The following is a 22,760-nucleotide window of genomic DNA, read 5'->3' as shown; positions in this document are numbered from 1 at the left end:
AAAAGTTGAAAGGATTTTTACAGTGAATTCCCCCAATGCCTTCCTAGGTATCATCTGTCTGTCTGTCTATCTATCTATCTCTCCATCAATCATTTTATTTCTTTTATGGATTTCAAAGTAAATTTATTTTTTTACTTTTTATTTTTTGTCTTTTCTAGGGCCACGCCCACAGCATATGGAGATTCCCAGGCTAGGGGTCTAATCGGAGCTATAGTCACCGGCCTACACCACAGCCACAGCAGCGCAGGATCAAAGCCATGTCTGCAACCTACACCACAGCTTACGGCAACACTGGATCATCAACCCACTGAGTGAGGCCAGGACTGAACCCCCAACCTTATGGTTTCTAGTCAGATTCATTAACCACTGAGCCATAACAGGAATTCAAGGTAAATTTAATATACCAGTATGCTTATTCTTAAGTACTTCATGTCATTAGCTGGAGTTTAATATCTGTTCACAGATTTTTTTTTTCTTTTGAGGAAAACTTTATACACAATGAAATATATAAACCTTAAGTGTATATTCCCTAAATTTGGGAAAGTACATACACCTGTAAACCCCAAACCCCTAGCAAGACATAGAAAATTACTATCACTCCAGATAGTTCCTTCAGACCTCTTTCCAATCAGTTATTCTCCGTAAGCAACCATGGTTCTGATTTTTTCCACCATAGATTAGTTTTGTTTGCTCTAGAACTTTACATAATCATATTATAAATGCTTTGTTGTACTATAAGATTCCATGTAAAGTTTTTTTAATTTAGCAGGATAATTTTAAGACTCATTCATGTTGTTGTGTTTACCAGTACTTTGCTCTTTTTTATTGCTGAATGGTATTCTGTTCTGTGACTATATCGTAGTTTTTTTATCCATTCTCCTACTGAAGGTCTACTGGGCTGTTTTTAGTTTTTGGCATTTATGAATAAAGTGGCCCTGAACATTCTTTTTTTTTTTTTTTTTTTTTTGGTGGCATATGGTTTATTAAGCTGTGCCTTGGTACAGGCCCTGGAATTTGCCCGTGGTGCTCTTAATGTACAAAGCCTGGGTGTTCTGCCAATTTTCCTTGAGCAATGACACCAGGAAGTTGGCAGCTAAGTAGATTTATAACTAACTTATCATCTGTCATCTTCACCTGGCCAACAGCCACTGCCGGATACAGCACCCTCTTCATCTGGAATTTAGTGGTGGACTTCACTTCATCACCTTTGGCCACTATATTCTCATTTGGGGTCAGCAAGGAAGGCAACTTTCTAGGCTTATTCAGGCCTGGGCCCAGGATTCGTGGGATCTGCTTGTTTAGAGATTCTGAAGCCATAAAGGCCAGCTTCTTGACAAGTTTCTTATTCTTGTTGAGTTCTTCAGCGCCTCCGTGTCCACATGTTTTGGTCTCATCACAGTGCTGCTGGTCTCCCAGAACACATGGAGAACTTGGGGATGGGAGCAGACTTAAGCTTGTTGGTGCCCGAGAAGCATTTGTCCTTCTGATGGTCATAGTTCTTCAGGCTGATCTGTAGCTCCATCATCTCCAAGATGGTCCTGTGCTTGCACTGGTTCCCATGGTTCACATTGCCTTGTAGAGGGTGTTGCAGGAGACTTTGCTGCTTACGGTGCCTGGTGTAGTGATAATCAGAAAACAGTGGTTCTGAACATTCTTTTTTTTTGTCTTTTCTAGGGCCGCTCCCACGGCATGTGGAGGTTCCCAGGCTAGGGGTCTAATCGGAGCTGTAGCCACCGGCCTATGCCAGAGCCACAGCAATGCGGGATCTAAGCCGCGTCTGCAACCTACACCACAGCTCACGGCAATGCCGGATCCTTAACCCACTGAGCAAGGCCAGGGATCAAACCCGAAACCTCATGGTTCCTAGTCAGATTCGTTAACCACTGTGCCACGAGGGGAACTCCTGAACATTCTTGTACAAGTCTTTTTATCCACCTGTATTTTCATTTCTCATGAGTAAATGCTGAAAGGTAGAATTGTGATGTCATAGTATAGGTATATGTTTAGTTTTATAAGGACCTGCTAGATCTTTTCCCAAAGTGATTATACCATTTCCACTTTAACTATAGTGCATGAGAGCTCTGATCGCTCCACATCTTTGCCTTCATCTGATGTTTTCAGTCTTTCTAATTTTAGCCATTCTAGTGGGTGTACAGTACTACTTTTTATTGTGATTTAATTAGCATTTCCCTAGTGACTAATGATGTGCCGTTTCTCATGTGTGTATTGGCTGTTTGTATACCTTCCTTTTTTTTTTTTTTTTTTGGCTTTTTAGGGCCACACCTGCAGTATATGGAAGTTTCCAGGGAGGGGGTTGAATTGGAGCTGCAGCCGCAGCAACACTGGATCCTTAATCCACTGACTGAGGCCAGGGATCGAACATGCTTTCTCATGGATACTACCCAGCTTCGTTTCTACTGAGCCACAGTGGGAACTCCTGGTTACTGCCTTTATGTTCTGACTAAAAAACCTTTGCCTATCTCTGAGTCATGGGATATTATTTTATGTTTTCTACTAAAAGCTTTCTGATTTTAGCTTCTGCATTTAGGTCTGTGATTCATCTCAAATTAATTTTTGTACATGTTTTGAGGAAGAGGTTGAAGTTTATTTATTTTCCCACATGGATATCTAGCTAGTCTAGTGTCATCTGTTGAAAAGACTCCTTGCCCCATTGGACTGCTTTGGGTACCTTTGTTAAAAATCAAATGACTCTTTTTTTGGTCTTTTTTAGAGCTGCACCCACAGCATATGGAGGTTCCCAGGCTAGGGGTGTAATCAGAGCTGTAGGTGCTAGCCTATACCACAGCCACAGCAACACCAGATCTGAGCCACATCTGCGACCTAGACCACAGCTCACAGCAACACCAGATTCTTAACCCACTGAGCAAGGCCAGGGATTGAACCTGCATCCTCATGAATGCTAGTCAGATTCCTTTCCGCTGAGCCATGACAGGAACTCCGAACTTTTTAATTTCGTATCTATTTCTAGGTTCTCTATTCTGTTGATCTATTTATCAGTCTTTTTTTGCGAGCCAGTACTATATTGATTTCTTTAGCTTAATACTAAATCTTGAAGCCAGGTAGTGTAAATCTTCCAACTTTGTTCTTTTTCAAGTTTGCTTTGGATATTCTGGGGCTTTTGCTTTTCTCCCAGCACAATTTTAAAAGTGAAAATTTTTTCTTTACTTTGGATCAGATCCAAAGCATCCTTCCTTGTTGACGTCTAAGTAGAGGGAGGCAAAAACCAGATCCAAGTATATCCCCCAGGAAGGGTAGGAGTGGGCAGCTGAAGTGTTGGCCAGGATGTTTGTTCTACCAGTTATATATTTTTGATTAGGAAGAGAATCTGTGACAATCCAAAGATTTTTTACCCCATTATTACCTAAAGCTGCCTTAGTCTCTGGCATACTGTAAAGGTTTTGATATTATTCTTTCAGCTTTATTCATTGAAAAAATGAATAGTAGCAGTTGCCACAGTAAAATATTCTCCATAATTTGAGAATCGTGCTCTTTACTTTTCTTATATTTCTTATAGCTGCAAGGGTGCATTTAGTACCAACACAAGGCACTTAATAAATGCTTATTAACCAAAATTTTGGTCATTCCAAATCATAATATTAGAGTGTTAAAAGAAGCATTAAAGCTCACCTAGGTCAGTCCTCTATCTGATGATAAGGTTTCCCATTAAATACCAGCTTGTACATGACTAACATGGTAATAAGGCACTCACAACCTTAAACATCCAGATCAGCTCATTCCATGAATTCTTTTCAAGATCCATTGAAAAGAAAACTGGCTGTTATTGCCTTCACAAGGGAATAAAAAGACTGTGGTCCGAAAATAAGATCACTGTCATCCCCATTGCATAATATATAGGACTTGGACTGTGAGGGAGATCGGTTTGGGAGGATGCAATTGCAAGAATACAATTATTTCATCTGATTTTTGATATGCCACTCTTGCATCTCACTAAAATGATAATTTATTTCAATTAGAGCAAATGTTCTTACAGGGAGTATAATACCTATACAGTATAGAGAAGTCCTAAAATGTGTCATTTATCTGGTGTCTAACTATAAGTGGCTTGGGTTGAAATAGAAATTTCTGATTCATTGATTTCTAGGTCAGCCTACCAACTAGAACGGAATTTGCTTCAGCTCGGACACCTAACCCTTCATACATCTCCCCATCCTGCCGTCTGCCATTTCCCCATATGGTCTCTTAGCAAGGAAGAAGTTAAAAGCACAACTTTTAAAATTTGTAGATTTTGCAATATTTCAAAAAAAATAACTGTTTCATAATTTGTAGGTATAGGCCAAAACCAATATACACTTAAAAATTCCAGATGTTCAAATATCCTTTGTGTGTGTGTGTGTGTGTGTGTGTGTGCCCCATTTATTTCACTATACAATTCATTTCAAATATTTTTTTGGCCACACCCACCTTCCCTGGCAAGAGATTGAACCCACGCCACAGCAGTGATCCAGGCTGCTGCAGTGACAATGCTGGATCCTTAACCCATTGCACCACAAGATAACTCCTATTTCAAATATTTTAAGTGAGCATCTTGATGTGGGGGGGGGTGCACATAAAATCCAGCTTATCCCTCATCATAGTGACGGCGCATGTACCTGTAACCTAGGAGGAGCCCTACTCCTGGTTTAGTCAGTCAATGATATCCTAATTCTCTACTAGGTATTTGTACACCACCGTGATATACTTCTTGCAAGATGACATCATCACTGTGTGGGATATGAGAACAGGAACAAAAATATATTCATGTCAGTAAAATAATCAGAGGAGGCTAGAAAATAAGCAGAAAGAACATGTTATTAAAAATAGAAGACGGAGGAGTTCCCATCATGGCGCAGCGGAAACGAATCCAATTAGGAACCATGAGGTTGCAGGTTCCATTCCTGGCCTTGCTCAGTGGGTTAAGGATCTGGCATTGCCATAAGCTGTGATGCAGGCCAGCAGCTACAGCTCGGATTTGATCCCTAGCCTGGGAACTTCCATATGCCGTGGGTGCAGTCCTAAAAAAAAAAAAGACAAAAAAAAAAAAAATAGGATAAAGTCCAGGAGTTATGGCAGAACAGGCTTCTTAGAAACTGCTTCTTGCTTTAATAACTACATTTTAGTTTATTAGGGCACTGGGCATTAGTATAATTCTAACTTTCGCCCACAAAGTTAGTACAATATAAGCTGCCTGGGAGTTGGAGACATGTTTCTGTGGATTTGTCTAATAAGCCCATATTTTGTTTTTGCGTTTGGGGATAATATATTATCTTCATGGGCAACAACTTCACAAGTAGATTTAAATTCCCAGTTCAGGCAAGCTACATATTAAATCTTTTATGAAACTAATTCTAAAAAGTGACTGTTAATGATGATACATTTTCAACTAGTCTCACCCTTTAATTTCCAATTTTGCTTTCTGAAATGTCATTTTTTTAGACTTTTTATTTTAAATTACTTAATGAATTCTATTACATTTACAGGCATATAAACAACAATCATCACAACCAAATTTTATAGCATTTCCACCCCAAACCCTCAATGTATCCCCCACGACCCCAATCTGTCTCATTTGGAAACCATAAGTTTTGCAAAGTCTGTGAGTCAGTATCGTATCTGTTCTGCAAAGAAATTCACTGTGTCCCTTTTTTAGATTCCACATATAAGTGATAACATTTGATGGTGGTGTCTCATTGTCTGACTGACTTCACTTAGCATGATAATTTCTAGGTCCATCCATGTTGCTGCAAATGCCATTATTTCTTTCCTTTTAATGTCTGAATAATATTTCATTGTGTATATGTACCACATCTTCTTTACCCACTTCTCTGTTGATGGACATTTAGGTTGTTTCCATGTCTTGGCTATTGAATATAATGCTACAGTGAACATTGGAGTACATGTGTCTTTGAGAGTCGTAGTTTTCTCTGGATAGATGCCCAGGAGTGGGATTACTGAATCAAATGGTAGTTCTGTTTTTCATTTTCTGAGGAGTCTCCATACTGTTTTCCACAGTGGTTGCACCAATTTACATACCCACCACAGTGTAATAGGGTTCCTTTTTCTCCACATCCTCTCCAGCACTTATTGTTTGTAGACTTTTTGATGATGGCCATTCTGGCTGGTATAAGGTGGTACCTCAGAGTGGTTTTGATTTACATTTCTCTAATAATGAGTGATGTAGAACATCTTTCATGTGTTTTTTGGCCATTTATATGTCTTCTCTGGAGCATTGTCTGTTTAGATCTTCTGCACATTTTTTGATGGGGTTGTTTGTTTTTTGGTATTGAGCTACAGGAGGTGTTTATAAATTTTGGAGTTAATCCCTTTGTCAGTTGATTCATTTGCAAATATTTTCTCCTGTTCTGTGGGTTATCTTTTTGTTTTGTTTAGGGTTTTCTTTGCTGTGCAGAAACTTTTAGGTTTAATTAAGTCCCATTTGTTTATTATCAAAGGATCAATCCAAAAAGAAGATATAACAATTTTAAATATCTATGCACCCAACATAGGATCACCACAATATATAAGACAACTGCTAACAACCTTCAAAGGAGAAATCGACAATAACACAATAATAGTGGGGGACTTTAACACCCCACTTACAGCAATGGACAGATTATCCAGACAGAAAATCAATAAGGAAACACAGGCCCTGAATGAAGCAATAGACCAAATGGACTTAGTAGATATTTTTAGGACATTCCATCCAAAAGCAAAAGAATACACCTTCTTCTCAAGTGCACACTGAACATTCTCTAAGATTGATCACATCCTGGGCTACAAATCCAAGCTCAGTAACTTTAGGAAAATTGAAATCATATCAAGCATCTTTTCCAACCACAGTGCTCTATGACTGGAAATCAACAACAAGAAAAAAAACTGCAAAAAACACAAACACGTGGAGACTAAACAACATGCTACTAAACATCCAATGGATCATTGAAAAAATCAAAGAGGAAATAAAAAATACCTAGAAGCAAATGATAATAAAGATACAACACTCCAAAACCTATGGGATGCAGCAAAAGCAGTATTAAGAGGAAAGTTTATAGCAGTACAAGCCTACCTCAGGAAACAAGAAAAAACGCAAATAAACAAGCTAACTTTACATCTAAAGCAGCTCAAGAGAGAAGAACAGACTAGACCTAAAGTTAGTAGAAAGAGAGAAATCATAAAGATCAGAGCAGAAATCAATGAAATAGAAATGAAGAAAATATAGAAAAGATCAATGAAACGAAAAGCTGGTTCTTTGAACAGATCAACAAAATTGACAAGCCCTTAGCCAGAACTTATCAAGAAAAAAAAGAGAGAGGACTTAATAAAATTAGAAATGAAAAAGGGGAAGTTGCAATGGACATCAAAGAAATACAAAGGATCATAAGAGACTACTATGTGCAACTACGCGCCAATAAAATGGAAAACCTAGAAGAAATGGACAAATTCTTAGAAAAGTACAATCTTCCAAGACTAAACCAAGGTGCAGTAGAAAAGGTGAACGGACCAATTGCAAGTACTGAAATTGAAACCGTGATTAAAAAACTTCCAACAAACAAAAGTCCAGAACCAGATGGTTTCACAGGCAAATTCTATTAAACGTTTAGAGAAGAGCCAACACCTCTCCTTCTGAAACTATTTCAAAAAATTGCAGAGGAAGTGACACTCCCAAACTCATTCTATGAGGCCACCATCACCTTGATACCAAAACCAGACAAAGATACCACAACAAAAGAAAACTACAGGCCCATTTCACTGACGAACATCAATGCAAAAATCCTCAACAAAATACTAGCAAACCTAATCCAACAATACATGAAAAGGATTGTACATCATGATCAAGTGGGATTTATCCCAGGGATGCAAGGGTTCTTCAATGTCCGCAAATCAATCAGTGTGATACACACATTAACAAACTGAAGAAACAAAACCACATGGTCCTCTCAATAGACACGGAAAAATCCTTTGACAAAATCCAACACCCATTTCTGATAATAAAAAACCCTTCAGAAAGTGGGCATAGAGGGAACCTACCTCAACATAATAAAGGCCATATATGACAAACCCACAGCTAACATCATTCTCAGTGGTGAAAAGCTGAAAGATATCCCGCTGAGATCAGGAAGCAGACAAGGATGTTTGCTCTGGCCACTACTCTTCAACATAATTTTGGAAGTGCTAGCCACAGAAATCAGAGAAGTGAAAGAGATAAAAGGAATCCAAACTGGAAAGGAAGAAGTAAAACTATCCCTACTTGCAGATGACATGATACTATACCTAGAGCATCCTAAAGACTCTTCCAGAAAACTGTTAGAGCTCATCCACGAATTTGGCAAGGTCTTAGGATACAAAATTAATTAATACACAGAAATCGACTGCATTTCTGTATACTAACAATGAAAAGATCAGAAAGAGGAATTAGGGAAGCAATCCCGTGTACCATCACATCCGAAAGAATAAAATAGTTAGGAATAAACCTACCTAAGGAGACAAAAGACCTGTACTCTGAAAACTATAAGATGACGATGAAGGAAATCAAAGATGACACAAATAGATGGAAAGACATACCATGCTCTTGGACTGGGAGAGTCAGTATTATCAAAATGACTATACTACCCAAGGCAATCTACAGATTCAATGCAATCTCTATCAAATTACCAAGGTCACTTTTCACAGAACTTGAACAAAATATTTCAAAGTTTGTTTGGAAGCACAAAAGACCCAGAAGAGCCAAGCCATCCTGAAAAAAGAAACATGGAGCTGGAGGAATCAGGCTCCCTGACTTCAGACGATAATACAAAGCTACAGTCATCAAAACTGTATGGTACTGGCACAAAGACAGAACTACAGATCAGCAGAACAGGATAGAAAGTCCAGAATTAAACCCATGCAACTACAGCCAACTCATCTATGACAAAGGAGGCAAGAATACACAATGGAGAAAAGACAGCCCCTTCAATAAGTGGTGCTGGGAAAACTGGGCAGCCACATGGAAAAGAATGAAATTAGAACACTCCCTAACACCAGACAAAAAAATAAACTCCAGATGGATTAAAGACCTAGATCTAAGACCAGACACTATAAAACTCTTAGAGGAAAACACATGCTGAACACTCTCTGACATAAACGACAGCAACATCTTCTCAGATTCACCTCTTAGCGTAATGACACTAAAAATATTTTTTTAGACTTTTAATTATCAAGTTTCCAACTTATACTTGTTCCACAGTTTTAAAATTATTTCTTGTTTACAGGTATCATTTGCAATTTAAAGAGAGTTATAAATTACTACTTTGGCATTTTATTTGTTTTTAATGGTTGTTTTGGTGTGTGTGTGTGTGTGTTTTATGCCTGTACCCGAGGCATAAGGAAGTTTCGTGGCTAGAGGTCAAATCTCAAATTGGAGCTATAGCCGCTGGCCTACACCACAGCCACAGCAACATGGGATCTGAGCCATGTCTGTGACCTATACTGCAGCTCACATTAACGCTGGATCCTTAATCCACTGAGTGAGGCCAGGGATCGAACCTGCATCCTTATGGATACTAGTCAGATTCATTTTCACTGACCATGACAGGAACTCAGGCATTTTAGTTTTAAAAATTATGAAAAGTTTGAATTATTTCTACCTCCTTTCTCCAAATATATTGTGAATTTTATTTAACAGGTTGGTCTTTTTATATCCCATTAACTAAATTTTCTCTCAATCCTGATCATCTACAATTGAGGCAAAATTAAGTTTTAATTTGTTTTTATATCTAATAATGCTATTAGCTAATCCTTATAACAGAACAGATTGCAAAATTTTGGGGGGTGGAAGCTCTAACATATGCTTTTGTATTCCTTTTAATACTTAGGTCATCCTATATCACTTACTTTTATACATTTGTTCTTTTTATTATTTATTATATTTGGATAGATTAAAAAAATCTAGCAAAATTCACCTTAATTTAGGCCAGTTGAGCTCTTCTAACTTCTCTATATGGCAGTCTTAGTTTTAAATTATTTTTTATTTGTCTTTTTTTATCATTTCTTGGGCCACTCCCACGGCATACGGAGGTTCCCGGTCTAGGGTTCCAATTGGAGCTGTAGCCGCCAGCCTACGCCACAGCAACACGGGATCCGAGCAGCGTCTGAAACCTACACCACAGCTCACCGCAAAGCCGGCTCCTTAACCCACTGAGCAAGGCCAGGGATAGAACCCGCAACCTCATGGTTTCTAGTCGGATTCATTAACCATTGCGTCACGACGGGAACTTCAGTTTTAAATTATTATATCATCTCCATTGTGACTAGATTGGCACCAGTAAAACCCTGGGGCTTGCTCAAAGATCAGCTTTTTCTTTTCTTTTTTTTTCTTTTTTATTTAGGAAGATTCTTATTCTGGCCTGGTGAATTATTGTAGTAGGTCCTGTCTAAATGTACTGTTGTCTTCCTCTCTAGGAGTAGCCAGCCTGACCCTAAATATTCATTCCAACAGTATGATTTTTTCAATAACAGTGTGTTCCAATAGAAAGTAATCCCTTCGTTTAAAAAAAAAATGCGGAGTTCCCGTGGTGGTGCAGTGGTTAACCAATCCGACTAGGAACCGTGAGGTTGCGGTTCGATCCCTGGCCTTGCTCAGTGGGTTAAGGATCCGGCGTTGCCGTGAGCTGTGGTGTAGGTCACAGATGCGGCTCGGATCCCCCGTTTCTGTGGCTCTGGCGTAGGCTGGTGGATACAGCTCCAATTAGACCCCTAGCCTGGGAACCTTCATATGCTGTGGGAGTGGCCCCAGAAAAAGGCAAAAAGACACACGCACACGCACACACACACACACACACACACACAGGCCTTCCTTTCCCTTAAGTACTTTTATTCAAACTGAAGGACTTTGGACTACAGACAAGACTTCCTTTCTTTGGAAGGTAACATAAAATGAACGTCTTGGGATTGGTAAAATAAGAGAGAGCAGAGAGAGTATCAGGGATATAAGGTGCTAGCAGAACAAAATATGAATTTGTAAATCTTTATGTCCAATTACATTATCAAAAGAACTTTGAAGAAAGAGATGTAATGCTGGCAGTCAAATCAACAGCAGCAAAAAAGGTTCATTTTAGGAGTATTAGTAAAATATCATTCCTTATCAACAATTTCCATTTGCCACTCCTCTTTCCTCATTTCTACTAATTTGGATACTTAATACAAATAGTAAGATTAGTGAGACTGGAGAAAAAGGAAACTTCCTATAAGAGCCCACACTGGAAATAGAAAAGAGAGGTTATAGTGCTAAATGAGATTAAGATAAATCTTGGAGTTGTTAGACTTTTTTTTTTTTAAACAGGGGACATGCTTGGTTTAAAGACACAAACAAACAAAAAAAAAACACATACAGTTGGAATTGTGGGCAAGTACTGGCCATCTGAAAACTCCTGGGTTAATAACCTACAATAGGTACTTCTGTATGTTATTAATCTTTGTATTCTTTATAAGCAGAACTGTTATCTGGCATATAATAGATGCCCAGCAAATATTTGTTGAACGACTTCATATTCGACTCAATATAGTCATACTGGCAAGATTCAGTTTCAGAGAGATTATTTTCATTCAATATAGAGCTAATACTTCTTAGATGGGGCTACAAACGTTTACATAGGGTCAAGTTGGGCCAGGATTCAGTGCCAGCCCTGTCAGATGGATTCTTTTTTTCCCCAGGCAATTGTGTCCCACTTCATTGCACAAAGGATTTGGGTGATAAGGAATGTGGAGTCTACTAAGAAGGCCTTATAATAGCGCATGAAACACCGGTATATTAAGCCTATTCATTCCATGTCAGTCTAAGGACTTATTTCTCATGTTTACTTAGGTTTTCCCCAGAGTGAGTGGTTCCTAATTTGTTTTATTATCAGTATTTCCCGTTACTTATCATCGATTCTCTTATTTTTCTTATTGAGACAAGTTCTTTGATCCTTTCAAACCTTGCTCAATCTAGGCCCCAAGTGCTCCTTTAAGTCTCTGGGGAAAACGACTTGGGTTGAAGCCAAAGCTACACCCGCTAGGAGGCCTTGAGAAACCTGGGGATCTTTTGGCGGCGACCCAGTGGTCCGTAACCACGGTGCGCGTCGGAATCCCACGGGTTGGCACCGCAGTCCTCCCAGCGGGAGACGCGCTCCCCCCCCCGCGCAGTAGACCGGCTCTTTCTGGCCCAGACGCGGAGCCTTTTCCTGGCCCCGCCCGCCCCAGGCTCATTTGCATAGAGACGCGCGCGGCGCCGACGAGCGGGAGGGCGGGCGCGGTCGGGGAGGCGGCGCGCGCGCGCCCTGACAGCTCGGCCCTGCTCGCTCACTCGCTCGTCCCCGGCTTCCGAGCACAGCATGGCGGTCAAGGTGACTCTAACTCTCTGCTGCTCCTTTATAGCATAAGAGATATTCCCGGGACCCCGCCTGCAGCCCCTCACCTCTTTCCATTTACTTCTTTGCTTAGTTCTTAGATAGCATGTCCTGGAGCTCCAGGGAGAGCTGTTCGGCGCTTGGACCGGGAGGGAGAGGATGCCCGACTGGGGGAGGGGAAGGAGGAGGGTTTGTGAGTTGGAGGGGTTTATGAGGACCACAGGTCGGTGAAGGAAGTAATATTCTGCCCTAGGTACAGGGGATTCTGAGCCCGGAGTTGGAGGGCATCAGAACGGGAGTAGGAAGAAATGGCATGTATGGCCGAAGATACCTCAGGCATCTGTCTATTGCGGTGGGGGAGGGGGTGAGTTAATTGAGTAAATTGGGGCCTCTGGAGCCTGGGGCAGTGGTTGGTTTTTCGCCACAGGTGATAGGATGTCTAAGTAATTGGAAACGTTGTAGCAGCTTTCATTATTTTAGGTTGTGTGGAGAAAGAGGGGCGTGGAGATAATTATATTCTGCTTTGCTTTCCATTGGGAAGACAGGCCAGTAGGCCATGAGATTAATTTGGGTGTTTCAACTTTCCTGTTGTTTCTACTATTGCTGACCTCTTGATTTGAAAGTGCGTGGTTTCTGTGTTGCTAGTGGATATGGAGTAAAGTAAGAGATTTGATCTTCATGCCCTTCCCTTTCCAGTCCAGAGGAAATCTTTCTGGTCAATTTGCTATATCTTAGGCTCTTCACACCTGTCTTTCCACCTTGTGGTCGCAGATCTCCAATTTGACAGTTGTTATCAGTATTAGTGCTTTTGGTTTGCTTTAAATTAAATGCCCCTATAAAAGATAAGAGCATTGATTGAGAGCATCTGTGAACTCTGATCTGAGGAGATTATGTGTGGTCTCTAGTGAAGCATTAAAGGGCTTTTTTTTTCCCCCTTTCCTTACAGGTGCAGACAACCAAGCGAGGTGATCCTCATGAGTTAAGAAATATATTCCTACAGGTAAATTGGTTTTTGTGCCATGCTTTTTCTTTGGGCCGGGGGGAAGGGAGAAGGTATAAGTCCAGTACTTTTCAGGCCTTAACTTTCAGGAATATTTTATTTTCATATATCCTTAAGAACACGACAATAGACAATACAGATTACAATTCTCTTATTTTATTAGAACTTGATAAAAATTCTCCAAATCTTTTTTAACGTGACTTAAGATTTGTGTAAAAAAAAAAAAAAAAAAAAAAAACCCAAAACACTAAAAAGAATTTCCAGCTTCCCTTAAGCATTGTGACCAAAATAAAATTTCCAAATGTATTGATACTCTTGTGCAGTTGATAGGTAGATGGTTAAAATTCTTTCTTCCCTGAAAGTTGCATGTGTATGGTTTTCCTACTTATATATAATTCTCTATGTAATTTGTTACAGAGATAAGAATATTATAGCTATTCTTAAATTGTGTGTGTCTTTTCTCCCTCTCTATTATAGCCATAGGCTTTGGGGTGTTGTGTTAGAAAGTGTTACTCTCTGATTCTTGGAGGAATCCGCCTTAACTTCTAAGTTTTTAGGATCAGTGACTTGGCTGTAGACATTTTAAAAAAAAAACTGGCTTAGTTTTTGTTTTCTTAATTTTTAAAAGTTCTGCATGTAGGAAATTGTACTTAAGAAGTACATGTAAAGGGAGACAAGCTAAGATGTTCCACAAAATATTGTGTTCTCCAAAACCGCTTTTGAGATCTTTCTGTTCTGAACCTGGTTCTTGTATAGAGCCTTTGACCTTGGGCAGGTCCCTGCTGGGTATTAGTTTCCTCTGTAAAATGAGAGGTGATCTCCAAGGTTCCTTCCAACTTCAGAAGTCTATGATTCTATATTAGGAACAGGTTCTAACATATGCAGAGCAGCCTGGAATAGATGACATTTTTATCTGAGACATGGATTGCTTAACCTATTGTTAGGGAGGAGGTTGCCTAAATGACCAGTTTAGTGAAAATGAGAATCTCAAATTTTATAAAATTTGATAAAGGAAGGCATCATTTCCAGAGCAAAAGTAATTATAATAGACATGCTCTGTTTATGGCTTGAAACCTTTATTCTTCATAAGTGTTCTTGAAAATAAAAAAGTGTCAGTATTAACCATGCCATATACGCACTTGTTTTATGAGGAATTCATGTGATATCATTAATTTTATTTCCTAAATTAAGTAGGCATGGAAGAAGTCAGTTGAAATGCTGCATGATGTAGTGACAGAGTCTTGACTCAGGTGTCAGGAACACTGGGTTCAATTCCCAGTCCTGCCTCTATCTGGTTATTGTACCTGTAGGCTAACTATCCAGCCTTCCTGGGCTTCATCTTCTCATGTTGGACTCAATGGGATGTAAGGGAGTGGGAATTGAAGTCCTTTCAGCTTTAAACATCCTATGGAAAAAAAATCTGTAATTCTGTATGGATTTGGCTTTTGGAAGGGAGGGGAGGTTGAAAGGACAAAGAGAAAGCTGGGACTTTGCCTAGCTTCTTGAAAGCTTTTAAATCTTTTTATACATTATTTCGATGATGCTCTTATTTTTATATTGAAAGTTTGTGGAATTCATAATTGAACATTTGGCACCAACTATAAAGCATTGACCCAAGAACTATTGATGAGACAGAACAGAGCTACGTACCTTAAGGAAACCATAATGTAGCTAGAAAGATACAATATAGTTAGTTGAACCAATTTGAAGCCCGTTAGCAAGTGACATCTTAGATTTTTAAATTTCTGTCTTAAATACTTCAAACTGTGGTTACTTGAAGCTGTAGGGTCTTGTTCAGAAACAGTTTTGTTTTAGATGCATGTGATTTATTAATATCTCAGTGATAATAGTAAACAAAAATACATACTATGTATTTCTTTAGCAACGTAACATATTTACCCCCACGAATATTTACTGAGGATTATTTGCTGTGCGCCATATATGCACTTTTATTTAGTTTAGTAGTAGTAGACACTAAGCTATTGAATAATTAAAGGGAAAGATTGAGCCAGTTCTTGAATATGACTACCTCCTCTTTGAGACCTATTTTATCTTCCAGTTTGTGGTTGAGGGAGTCAAAAATAGTGAAGGCAAATGCCTAGCCTCTGGTAGGACAATCAAATTGGCTTTTCTAGCTCAGAGTGGCCATGTATATTTAATTATGACAATAGCTATCAATCATTCTGCAGTGTGCTGGACATTGACCTAGTCCTTTAAAGGTATTATATAAATTTTCATAACAACCTTAGGGGGTAGATTTATTGTCCCTGTTAAACAGGTGAATTTAAATGACTTGGTGAATATCACTTAGTTCCTAAGTGGTAGAGACTGCTTTCAACTCAAACTGTAGAACCCACGTATTTAACCCTTATGTCTTTTCTGCTGTGTAGCAGGATGACCCAGTCAAACATACATGTATACATTCTTTTTTCTCACATTATCATGCTCCATCACAAGTGACCAGACGTAGTTCCCATTGCTATACAGTGCTAACCCTTATGTGGGATCTTGAAATGGGGTGACTTTGAAAGCTAGAATTATGTGTCTAATGGCAGCCTGTGTTTGTTAAGAGTTAAAGAAAAAAAAAAATCTGGTGACTTAGGTGATGAAAAAATTACCTTTACATTGTGACTACTATACTATGGCCAAGAAGGTTGGATTTGAAACAGTAGGAAGGTGCCGTGGGTTTCTGAGTGGGCACAATTTAAGTGGTGGATTCTGGCAGCAATTTGTATAGGTTGGATAAAGTGTGGAGAGGTTGGAAGTAGGTAGGGAGGTCAGCTAAGAGGCTGCTGAAATAATTCATATGGGAGATAATGACCTGGAGTGGCTGATAGCTCTGGAAGTGGAATGGAAGGACAATACCAGGGGCTTTGTAAGGAGTGGATAGGTTGAATTTGGTATAAAATATGAAAGTAAAGGAAGGAGTAGTGAATCTGGCATTTGTGGGATAGAAGTTCATTTATAAGGTATCTATTTTGGGAATTTTGGAGAGGGGGAGGAGTTAAAGTTTAGCTGCTAAATAAATGTGTCCCAATAAGTTAAAGTCAGGACAGATACAAATTTGTACAGGTGGTAGACAAATCCTTGGGAGGATTAATTATAAACGAGACAAGAAATAAGGGGCTGATTTAAACTGCTACTGAAGTGGAAGGAGGAAGAGGGGTACTAGGGAGAGGGGTCCTGTGGAAGTTTAAAGTAGTATTTCACAAAAAGGATATAATCAAAGACTAGAATCTAGATTATTCTGTTATTAGTATAGTTTGATTTTGGTAGGATTTGGGGGTCACTTGAGCTCAGGGTCATTCGAGCTACTGAAAGACTACAGAGGAGATTTCTTTTTTATTTTTTTTTTTAATAATGATTTTTATTTTTTCCATTATAGCTGGTTTACAGTGTTCTGTCAATTTTCTCCTGTACAGCACGGTGACCCAGTCACACATACATGTATACATTCTTTTTTCTCGCATTATCCTCCATCATAAGTGACTAGATATAGTTCCCAGTGCTATACAGCACTATCTCATTGCTTTTCCCTTCCAAAGGTAATAGTTTGCATCTATTAACCCCAAATTCCCAGTCCATCCCACTCCCTCCCTCTCCGCCTTGGCAACCACAGGTCTGTTCTCCATGTCCATGAATTTCTTTTCTGTGGAAAGGTTCATTTGTGTATTGTAGAATACAATTGAAAGTTCTCTTTTGTAAAATTTAGATCTATGGCATTAACTGTCTAAATTCACAAATAGTCTATATGGCTCAAAAAGTCATTTGTTTTGTAAAGAGCAAAATATTCCTGTTTAAAAGTGCTAGTATAACTATAATGGAATTATGTGTGCAAGTTCATAAAAGTAAAAGATTGTTCTGAGAACAGGGAAATAGTTTGATTTTTTTCTATGTTCATTGTTTCTCAGATTGGATGAGCTCTGTTTTCTGTTAGTTAAAATAATATTTACCAGGATTCTGCTTTTTCCTGCCTCCAAGTTCATAACATGGGAGCACAACAAATGAATTCTTGTGTTATAGACTGCTGTAATTTTATAACTAGCTGTCAAGCTAATATTTTACTATTACTACCCTTATAGCTGTCATTTCTTGATTTATGTCTTCTTTTACCCACACGCTATCATTGACCCAGATTTGCTACATCGAAAGTCTGGAGTAGTAAAAGGAGACAATAGAAGCAATAAAAAGGGAGGTGAGGTGAGGACAACCAGAAATGTCACAAGCTGTTTGTTATCAGCCTGAGAGATTTAAAAACGAAGGGTTAATCTGGTTTGGTTTGTGTTTTGTGGTAAAGTAGGTTTATCAAAAAAAAAAAACTTTTAAATGAATAATTTTTCAAAATCTCTCTCTTTTTTAAGTTGATAGACTTTCTGTTGTTCATCTATCAATGTATATTCTATGGTAAAAGCAATACATGTTGAGACTGTACTGTTATATATGCTAGACCAAAAATGCAGCACTCAAATATTATTTTGATCCTTTTTCTATCACCAGTGTAAAAATGAAATATACAGTTATGAAAATGCATTTTTTCACAGAGTGATTCTTCCTTAGAGTTTCTATAACAGATATATTTTTAATCGAAAGAAATATTCTTTTATTCAGTAAATATTTGTTTACATATTGTGTATTTATTTACTTTTGACAGTAACCTAGGGCTGAGAAGGAAATTAAGCAGGATTTTTAGCAGGAGACTTTTCTGTTTTGTTGAAATATGAGTTAGAGCTATGTTTTCCAAAGTATAAGTTTTGAACCACAAAGTTACTGTTACAATGAGACTATCAAGTATTGAAAGATGATAACATCTACTGAGGCCAAATGTGAAGAAAAAATGTGCTCTCATACTGTGTTCGTGGAAACAAAGACTCTTTGAAAGCAGTTGGCAATGGTTTAAAATAAAAAAGATATCGTTTTAAACAAACAATCCTACTTTGGGGATATTTATCCTAGGGAAATAAAAATACCCGTAAGAATACATGCGTATAGCGTTGTTTACTTGCAACAATCAGTTGTTCCTCAGAAATAAAAAGGGACAAAATAAATGCTATCAAAGGGCAGTGGTAGAAAACTTACAAGGGAGTTCCTATCATGATGCAGCGGAAACGAATCCAACTAGGAACCATGAGGTTGCAGGTTTGATCCCTGGCCTTGCTCAGTGGGTTAAGCATCCACCGTGGCTGTGGTATAGGCCGGCAGCTGTAGTTCTGATTCATCTCCTAGCCTGGGAACCTCCATATGCCACAGGTGTGGCCCTAAAAAGCAAAAAAAATAAAAAAAAATAAAAATAAAAATTGTGAGATAACCATATCAAGGAAAATCATGCAGATAATAAAAAGAATGAGTTAGGCCTATTCCAGCTGATTTAGAGGGATTTCCAATGTACTATAAGTGAAGAAAGAAGGACAGAATGATTCCAGTTTTCTAAAAATCACTTCATATATGTTGTTGTAGGTGTATTTAAACGTATATGTATGTTTGTATGATTTAACGGACATTAAGAAAGGTGTGGAATGATAGAAAATGTTAACTTGATTGGGGAAATATTTTGAGGGAAATGAAAACAAAGTCTCAATGTATATTATTAAATTTTGAGCGAATGAATAATTTAAAAAGTGAGAACTTAGTAATTCAGAACCTGAAGTTAAAAGGGAACTTCCCAGCGTAAACTGGATTGAAGAACCAGTGAGAGACAGACAGGAGGGAATCTATAGTTTTCTTAGAAGGGTTTTCACCAGTTCTTCAGACTATAGAAGTTGAAGGTGAGAACCTTTATCTTTAGTTTGTAAAGGATTTGCCATAAACTATATAGAGTTCTCATTTTAAAAAAAGTGCTAAGCTTTAAGGGCATACTCGTAACATAGTGCAGACTTTAACCTTGAGTCAACTGGACAGATTAAAAAAATGACTGAAAAGATGAGAAAATTAGTGTTATTAAATGCCATCTTATGTTCTAAGAATCCATTTTTTCTTTCATTCGTCTCTTTTTTAAAATTATAATTGATTTACAGTGCTATGCCAACCAATCAATACCTTTTTAATTGCCTACGATGGGCATTATGGGCATTATGGTAGGTTCTAACTTGGTAGATAGGAATTCAGCGAAGGTAGGACCTCACATTCTAGGTAGGGTTGAGACCGACAGTGGCAAAGCCTGCACATTAAAAATGGACAAACAAAAGAAACAACTACAGATTGTGACAAGTCCAATAAATGGAATGATGGAAACGGTGATCGTTTTTCAAGATGATGGCCAGTGAAGGCCCCTGAGGAAGTCCTGTTGGGGCTGAGAACGAAAAGATAGAAATAGAGAATTCCACACATGCAAAGTTCACAAGGACCAAGGCCTAGATGGGGATAGGGTTTAGTATACTTAACAAACCAAAAGGAGGCCAGGGTGTCTGAAGCATCAGTGAGTGAGAGGGTCAATGACTATAAGAGATGAGGATGAAGGATCCACATTAAGCAGAACCTTGTTTGGAGTTCCTGTCCTGGCTCAGCAGTTAACGAACCTGACTGGTATTCATGAGGACTCGGGTTTGATCCCTGGCCTTGCTCAGTGAGTTAAGGATCCAGCATTGCCGTGAGCTGTGGTGTAGGTCGCAGATGTGGCTTGATCCCACACTGCTGTGACTCTGGCATAGGCTGGCAGCTACAGCTCCAATTGGACCCCTAGCCTGGGAATCTCCATATGCCAAGAGTGCAGCACTAAAACGAAAAAGGCAGGGGCAGGACCTTGTTTGTAGGCCATGGGGAAGAGTTTGGGGGTTTTTGTTTCTTTAATTTTTTTCAAAAAATGATAGTTCATTTACAGTGTTGTGCCAATTTCTGCTATATAGTGAAGTGACCCAGTCATACATATACATACATTCCCTTTCTCATATTATCCCCAATTATGTTCTGTCTCAAGAGATTGGACACGGTTCCCTGTGCTATACAGTACCTGACCTCATTGCCCATTGATTTTTTTTTTTTAAGAATGTCATGGAAACTGCTGACAGTCTTCTACCTTGGAAGTGGAATGACTCCATTTATATTTTAAATGATTATATTTAAATAGATCATATTGAAATGTAAGCTTTCTCATACATTTTTGTGCTTTCTCATGGATGACTGCTTTGAGTTGACTGTGGTTCTTCCAATTTAATTTCCTCTTGTCCATAGCATTTTTAGAATATCTTTTTTTTTTTTTTTTTTTTTTTTTTGCTTTTTAAGACCACACCCACAGCATGTGGAAGTTCCTGGGCTAGGGGTCAACTGGAGCTACAGCTGCCAGCCACAGCCACAGCCATGGCAACGCAGGATCTGAGCAGGATCTGACACCGGATCCCCTACTCACTGAGCATGGCCAGGGATTGAACCCACATCCTCATGGGTACTAGTTGGATTCATTTCTGCTGCACCATGACAGGAATTCCTAGAAAATCTTGAACTGGGTCTCAGTTGACTTTTTTTCATCCAGGAGGCAACTGAGTGTGGCTGGAACCTACATGGGTTTTGTAGTCTAACCTGAATTTGAATCCTTATTTCATCCTCTTTTGTTGTGTGACCTTAGATGTTTACATTACTTTTGGAGTCTCTTTCCTAATCTAAGAGAGGATAACTACACCTAGCACGTAGGAATGTTATAAAGATAAATGTAATATGTAAATAGTGCCTGACACATGGAGAATGTACTAAAGCTTAGGTCTTTGTCCCCTTCCTTTTTTTTCTGAGATGAGAACTTTTCTTTCCTGAGTAGGGTCAGAGTCCATTGTGTTCGTCTGGTAACTGTGCTGGATGTATAAAGTGACGAAGATGCTAATATGTGTTTATATGCATGTAATCAGTTATGTTTTTGAGATACATATTCAGAAATCTTCACAAATCACTACATTCAGGAATGCCACCTTAAGAGGTGATTTCTTTTAAGTCTGTAGGTTCTGAGGAGGGGTAGAGCCAAGGCCTAAAACTGAGAGTCTGGAAGATATGTATAGCTTTTTCTTTTGAACCTTCAATTGCTTATCTGAACCAGAGAAGGAATAATAGTCCAACCAAGCAATACCAAGCAAGATGTGGCCCTGAAAGAGACTTGTAATTCATTCTTATGTGTATAATTTTGAAAAAAAAAAATCATCTTCTATTTCTGTCCATCTCTCTTTACTTAGTATGGCTGAAATTTCTGAAGTATCAATTCACTGAAACCAGTGCCATGGGCACTGGTATTGGGCTTCTAAAACTGTGCTGTTATTTACTTACTGAGTCACTGTTATGTCTTAGGCATTATTCTAAGTGGTTTATACGATCATCGTATGTAATTCTTAGAACAACTCTATGAGGTAGGTGCCATTAACATTCCTATTTTATAGATGAGGAAACTGAGCCCCAGAAATGTTAAACAACCTCCTCAAGGTTATATGGTAAATGGAGGAGACTTGCATTTTGTATTTTAATGCAGCTTGCCTTTTTTATTTAATATTGTGAGACAACACAGTATGGTAGTACATATAGGATCATCTCATTGCTTTTCTGTAGGCTTTTAAAAAGCCTTTTTCTTTATTATGGCAGATTTCAAGCATATGTGCATTTAGAGAAAGTAGTATAATGAATTGTCATATGCCTGTCACTGAACTTCACCAACTATCATGGCCAGTTTTGCCTCATCTGTATTGCAACTGCATTGGATTATTTTGAAGCAATTTCCACACACCTAACACTGTACTGTAAATACTACATTATCTATCTCTAGAAGATGGTGACTCTGAAAAACCAACCAAAAAAAACTCAATACTATTATCATACATAATTTTTTTCCCTTGAAACATAGGTTTCCATTCAATGTTGAAATTTCCATGCTTGTGTCATTTTTTTAAAAAGTTGCTTTATTAAAATCAGGATCTCGGTGTTCACATTGTGGCTCAAGGGGTTAAGAACCCAACTAGTATCCTTGAGGATGTGAGTTCGATCCCTGGCCTTGCTCAGTGGGTTAATGTATCTGGCATTGCCATAAGCTGTGGTATAGTTTGCAGATGTGGCTTGGATCTGTCATTGCTGCGGCTGTGGTGTAGGCTGGCAAATGCAGCTCTGATTCGACCCCTAGCCAGGAACTTCCATATGTCATAGGTGTGGCCCTAAAAAAGGAAGAAAAAAAAAAAAAATCAGGATCCATGCCAGGTTCATACATTGCATTTGGTTGCTCTGTATCTGCTCCCTGCCAGCGTAAAGGTCCTTCTTTCTCTGTGGCAAAAGTCTTGGTATTTAATCAAGGCTTACCAATAGTAAAGCAATCTATACTCCTAGGAGCTGTAATGTGATCGTCAAACACATGATTTGTTAAGGGTTATAAATATATATATGCTCCTTATATGTTTCCATGGTTACTTAGACCGCAAGATTGAAATATT

At 38.6% G+C, this 22,760-nt stretch overlaps 1 protein-coding gene and 1 pseudogene across 10 annotated transcripts in view; one reads left to right on the top strand and one right to left on the bottom strand.

Moving 5' to 3' along the window:
• SLC25A12 (solute carrier family 25 member 12) overlaps positions 1–22,760 on the top strand; it is a 204,055-nt gene that overhangs the window by 91,726 nt on the left and 89,569 nt on the right. For 6 of the 10 annotated variants that reach the window (XM_084999505.1, XM_084999504.1, XM_084999509.1 and 3 more), the window contains exon 2: positions 13,324–13,377. Coding sequence is in view for 2 of the 10 variants with exons in the window: in XM_084999504.1 (XP_084855630.1) it covers positions 13,324–13,377 (54 nt within the window). In the remaining 8 variants the exon portion in view is untranslated. Of the gene's footprint in view, positions 1–12,331; positions 12,375–13,323; positions 13,378–22,760 lie in introns of those variants that run through there. The other 4 variants (XM_021075519.2, XM_021075521.2, XM_021075522.2 and 1 more) reach the window with 1 other exon arrangement.
• On the bottom strand, positions 984–12,237 carry LOC106506280 (large ribosomal subunit protein uL1 pseudogene; annotated as a pseudogene).

The sequence above is a fragment of the Sus scrofa genome, chromosome 15 (genome assembly GCF_054392235.1).
Source record: "Sus scrofa isolate SSC_HxYL_T2T_F1_AM1 chromosome 15, Sscrofa_HxYL_maternal_Yorkshire_Landrace_v2.0, whole genome shotgun sequence".
Lineage (NCBI taxonomy): Eukaryota > Metazoa > Chordata > Mammalia > Artiodactyla > Suidae > Sus > Sus scrofa.
This window is presented reverse-complemented; position numbering and strand designations above follow the sequence as displayed.